This window comes from Morone saxatilis, unplaced genomic scaffold (genome assembly GCF_004916995.1).
Source record: "Morone saxatilis isolate NCDOM2014 unplaced genomic scaffold, NCSU_SB_2.0 Contig12, whole genome shotgun sequence".
Lineage (NCBI taxonomy): Eukaryota > Metazoa > Chordata > Actinopteri > Moronidae > Morone > Morone saxatilis.
The window spans coordinates 24,753,148-24,759,147 of NW_023339674.1; the positions used below are offsets into that span (position 1 = coordinate 24,753,148).

A 6,000-nucleotide genomic window follows, 5' to 3' on the forward strand; every position below is an offset into this window, starting at 1 on the left:
CTGTTGTCTCTGACTTGTTGTTGGTCTTTGCACTCGTACTTGACCATTGGTCTGGCCAAATATTCTAGTTGGTCTGGACCGAGTCCAGCAATATATGGGTTTTTTGTGTAGTAACTTACACCTTCAAACACACACAACCATTTATAAGGTGCACTCAGCATTTTTTCTTCTGTCTCTTCTTCTTCTTCTTGACTCTGTCTCCACTAGTCATGGACTTTTCTTCCTAAATGTCTGCTATTTTGGCATATTTGGCAAAAGCCTTGACAATTACAGAAAGAAAAATAGTAACATGACGCAGTGTTGTTCAGTTTCAGGAAGTTGTATTGACAGCACACTGGGAGACCAACTTTTGATCAGCTTGATCGCTCCAGCCTACTACATTTTGAAGTACCCTTTTAAAGACGTGTAATTCTGTTACAACTGTAATAGAGAAGAACTGTTTCAGGACTTAAGCCACAATTAAAACTCACCCCATCTCCCTCTTTCATGAAGTCTTTCCTGCAGATGTGTGCCATGATCCCTGTGGCCAAAGCATCCCCCATTACATTTACCATAGTGCGGAATCTGTCTCTGTCGAAGAGGAGGACATTTTAGAGAGAACATGAGTTGAAATTAGATCTGAAATATTTCTGGATGTTTTGGCCAAGTGAAGACAAGGTGACGAAGATGGGCCTCATCTGTTCTTGCTTGACTATGATTAGTTTGGATCTGTTAGACAAAAGTGATTGACGTGAACACACATGCTACTTACAATGCCCAATCTACTGCGATAATGAGAGTGATGTCATCTGTTGGCAACCCGACAGATGTTAGCACTATCACCATGGTGACCAGCCCGGCTTGTGGTATCCCTGCTGCACCGATACTGGCTGCAGTGGCTGTGATACTGGAGATTTAGGAGGTCAGTATGGTTACAGAGAGAAACCTGATGTCACTTAATAAACATACACATTAACAAAGAACTCTATGTAATTTATCAACTGATGTTTGTAGACCCTTAACAGTAGTTCCTGTGGGATGTCATGAGAGGCCAATATACAGTACAACTAAAAGTCACAAGGACAAGACAAAAGGAACATCTCCACTCCTCTTTTCCAATTTGCAATGGTCTATCCATATATTTTACATGGTACTCCAACCCTATAGATTTACTGATACCTTTAAATATTTAGCCATTTTACCAAGACAGGTCAGTTTGAAATAGACTGTATCATACGTCATCTGTTGTATGACTGATGCATATATTGTAAAACAAAAATTGCCATTAAAGTAAGTAAGTCATTAAAAAAGAAAATGTTCTAACTTTAGTGCTAATTTCAGAGACCAGCCTATTATCCTAGGAATTACGTTCATATATGATGATTCACAAAATTTAAAAGATATCATAATCACCTATTCACCACACATAGTGGCCTTAAGGGGAAATTCCTACAACATAATCCACGTATCTTTCTGGGTTTTGTGCGTCAGCTGTTGGGGATTCTTAATTGGTCTCAAACATAATGTGAATACACAGCAACAGACAACAGATACAGTGTTATTATGAGAATTTGAGGGGAATGGGCAGCACATACACTCTGGGTTCAATTAATGAAGTGTCTTATGAGCATGCAACAATAGAGGCTGTGTAGAGAGTGAACTGCATGTTGGTGTATGTCGGATATGTGCAGGTCCAGAGGTTGCGGATAGGATGATCCCACCACTCGCAGCAGGATGGTGAGAGATGGTGTGTGTGTGTGTGTGTGTGTGGGGGTGGGGGTTTATCGAGGCCACATGCTTCTTTTTAGAGAGATAAGCGGATAGTTTCAATCTACAGTCGCTGTATGGAATTATTTAAAATGGTTTTCTTTTGTTTTCTGTAAATTGGTGATGACAAAGTGGCAATATTAACATTTTAGCTTAGCATTACTAACTTATGACACTGTTCTTTACAGGTAAATAAATCATTTTCGGTGTTGGATATCACAACACAACAGTAAAAGATTGGCATGTCAGAAACTGAATGCCCAATGCCAGCCAGGCACTGAGGGAGCCTCAGAGATTCACCGTAGTAGTGTGGTTTTCCTGGTATGAAGGTCAGAGAGAAGAGACACTGGACTACAGTTTGTGATTCATTCAGCAGTTTTTCAATTTTGCACATATAGGACATCTCCACAATATTTTTGTAATCCAGGACAGGGTGGAGGTATAATTGTTTGGTTTACAGTTAAAGCAAAATGGTTTTCCACTGTTTGAGGTTTTACTGGGGTGGATGGGAACGCACATTAATTGTTGTTGTTTTTTGTCGATCTTCGAGTGTTCATAAGAGGTATAAACATCACTTTTTTGTTTGAAGCATACTGAACCCTTAAGACAAGGTTTAAGTAACTGGAGTATTATCCTGGATATTCCCCGCTATTCCAGCTCTGTCTACTTAAAGCCTTAACTACTGTATATTACATATACATATACCAGAATATTACAATTCATTGGGCTGAAATGTTGAAACACTGGGTTTAGCTGCATCAATATATTTACTGTGATTTCTTCGATTGCTTGATGAAAGGCAGGACTTTGCTAGCAATTACCGGCTTCTCTGGAGGCTGTGCGAGCTCACCCTTGTTTGATGTATTACTGTTTTCTAATGACATATTGTAGGAATGACTCAAAAAGTAATTATTGATGCTCATATAACAGTTATATAACATAAGCAAACCTTACATCCATCATCAGTCTTTATTTCTTCACTGTGTTTATGTATCAGGTTTTAAACTAGCATTTTAAACTGTCTATAACAATCTGTACTGTAACTAATCAGGTCAGAAAATCACAAACAAAAAACCCAGAGATATACATATGGCACAGTGCATTTTTGCTATTCATTGTAAAGGATGAATTGCTGTTGATATCATTGCTTTAAAATCCCAGTGATATCTTTACCATGTTAATGAGCTTAGAAGCACAGATGGTTGATAGCACTGACCTGATGGTGATGATCTGGCCAAAGTCCAGCTCATAATTATTTACTTGTGCAATGAATATTGCAGCCACAGCCTCATAGAGAGCAGTGCCGTCCATATTGATGGTGGCCCCCACAGGGAGCACAAAGCGGATGATGCGGCGGTCAATGTGGTTGTTCTCTAAGAGGCACTTGAAGGTTATAGGCAATGTGGCAGAGCTGAGGAAGACAGAACAAGACAAATAGGTCAGGGAAACAACTGGTTTGTTGTGGTCAGAGACATTCAACCTTTCAATCATGCAGCAGATGCTTTTTGCTGATCTGAGCTCACAACACACGTAATGATGGATGCAGCAGGCTTTTACTCTGGCCTGAAAAAAACACTAAATATTGTGGTCACCAGCACCGCACACTGAATACACACTCCCTTCTCCAGGATGTTCGACAAGGATTGATTTCACATGTAAAGATCTTAAAATTCAGTAGACTATACCAAAGTTTTTGTGTGCTTTTACCAAATCACAGAACTTTACATTGCTGAGCAGCATTTTCCAAAGCACGGTGCTCTGTTTATGGTTCTCAGTTTTGGGCTTTTCCTTCCTTCTAGGCCACCACTGGTTCTCATTCATTTCTGCATGGGTTGACAATTAAACCAGTCGGAAATCTACCACAGTGAACATGTCTGCTAATGTAAATATATAAATAAAGATAAAACATGCAAAAACAATGTCACTGTCGTCTCAACTGAGCTATATCCCAAACGACAAAAACAGGTGCATGTGCAGCGCATATGCAGAATTGAGCACAAGTGCCAGTCTAATCAGACACATGGAATGCTCCTTTATATTTCTATCTCTTCCCACACGCACCAGATGTTTTCTCATCTCCCAACATCCCTTTGAGGCTTTTCAGGGTAATGTTCCAGTAAATGGACAGGAAAGGATATGTGGTATTAGGACTCAGGCATATATAATTTTGATCTACACATGATAAAGTGTGTTCATCCTGTAGTCATTCACCTGGAAGAGGTTGCCAGGGCGATGAGCAGGGCTTGCAGAATTCCCCGTATGTAAACGATGGGGCTCTTTTTGGTGATGAAGAAGTACATGGCGGGTAGAATGAACAAGCCGTGCAACACCAGACCAAACACCACAGTGACAGCATAGAAACCCAGCTTTTTCCCCATTGCTGACGGATCGCTCATCTCCAGGATCTTACCGGCCACCAAGAACACGATGCCGAATGGGAAGTACCTGGCAGGACGAGGAGTAGCTCAAAGTCAGTCTTATGTAGAAGTTAGACAGCTGTTAGATCTGTTGACCTATAGACAAGTTTCCAAGCAAATTTAAGCATCACAAAAGTAGTATCCCAAGAAGAAAACCTCACTTCAACTCAGAGCAAGAGTTTTAATCAGACACTGATGAGAAAATTATATCAGGTTTAAAGGTACAGTATGAAATATTTCTTTTATTAACTGCTATTGGCTGACATATAACAAGTATAATAAGTATGTTTTCATTAGTGTATAATCACCTGAATTGTTGAAGTATTGTTGTGCCTTTGTTACCTTAGAGTGAATTTATCTAGAGAGGGAGCTGTTCCTCTTCTACGGAGGGAGCCAAGTTAAACCGCCATGTTTCTACAGTAGCCTAGAATGGATAAACCAAACACTGGCCCAACTAGGGCCTTTTGCGTTTTTTGGGCGATATTTCCCCCAGTAATAGAACTTTTGCTCAGCTGATTTTCTGGTCCACTCTGAGACTGAGGGGAAAAGACACAAAGTTGAAGTCAAAAACCTAAAAGATTTGAGGCTTGAGAGAAAACATTTGGGGCTGGAGCCCTAGAATCCACACCTACAGCTCCACACAATGCTTGGTGCTCCTAACTTGTGTAGCAAGCAAACAGCAGGAACTTCATATGCTAAGATTATTTATAAACGGCAAACCCATCTATAGCTTCCTAAAGTAAAATAGTATGTTTAAAGAAATCATTACCATATGACAATGGCAACGATTCTCAGGACGGCCTCATTCAGACTCTGGCAGAAGTTTACCAAGGCGCTGCCATTTGGCCCCATCCTTCCCAGCATAATACCTGTGAAAACATACAGCACAATCATTAAAATAATTAAAGTGTGAAAGCATTTTCAAGGATAAGTTCAACTTGAAGCCAAACGGTAAACCATAATAGTCTTTACCCATAGTGGCGGAAAAAATAACAATTCCAAGAACATTCATTCCATCGCTTGTTCCTTCCCTCGTGCGTATCAGTACATCAGGAGGTGGAGTCAGATCAAGGGCAAAGTTCTGGATGTCAGTTCCATTATCATCCTGGATACCGTAGATGAGCGCTCGCCGCGTGGTGGACTCTGATTGGGCCTGACTCACCGTCGGTTTGGGCTTCACAATGTACTCGCTACTTGTTCGATACTGTTGCCAGGGGATGGGAACAGAAGCAGAAAAATTAAGAGCATGCATTAAGAGTTCGGACTTGTAACAAAAAGCTGAGCCTTTGTGTTTGAAAGTACTCTGTGACCTCATAGGCATTACCTGCTGAAATGTGGCCTGGACCAGGTTGGATGGGAACATGTTGCTGAAAGGCAAAGATGTACACTTATTAAACAACAAGAAAGAAAGCAAGCAATTAGACCAGGGTTGTCCAAACTACTGCCCGTGGGCCAACTGCGTATATGTGTTTATAAGCCCAATTACTTCATGAATTCAGTCAATTTATGTTGATAACATTTTTCCAACAAAAGTCAGTTGAAAGTCAGTTTTTAACAAGACCAATAACTTATTTGCATAACAAGCTTGAAATATACTCATTCCCCTTTTCCCCCTTATTTTCCCCCTTCATACAGGGCTGTGAAGGGGGATCACCATCCTGACTAAGAATCAATCTGAGACTGCTGTTTTGAGAATTAACTGCCACCCTTTTTGTAACAAAATAAATCAATAAATTAAAACCCATTAATAGAAAGATGTGAGTGGTGTACGCTGTTTTTTTTTCTTTAAGCATATTCAATTATCAAGCATTATTTAACTACATTTGATTGATTTTGC

General features: G+C 40.1%; 1 protein-coding gene across 1 annotated transcript in view; it reads right to left on the minus strand.

Annotated features, from left to right (window-relative positions):
• The window catches only part of slc1a7b (solute carrier family 1 member 7b), a 28,710-nt gene that overhangs the window by 436 nt on the left and 22,274 nt on the right, over positions 1–6,000 (minus strand). Inside the window, exons 3-9 of the mRNA XM_035653803.1 lie at positions 5,488–5,530; positions 5,136–5,367; positions 4,933–5,032; positions 3,958–4,191; positions 2,963–3,157; positions 752–886; positions 471–570 (exon numbers count right to left, since the gene is read on the minus strand). Coding sequence (XP_035509696.1) covers positions 471–570; positions 752–886; positions 2,963–3,157; positions 3,958–4,191; positions 4,933–5,032; positions 5,136–5,367; positions 5,488–5,530 — 1,039 coding nt within the window. The remainder of the gene's footprint in view (positions 1–470; positions 571–751; positions 887–2,962; positions 3,158–3,957; positions 4,192–4,932; positions 5,033–5,135; positions 5,368–5,487; positions 5,531–6,000) is intronic.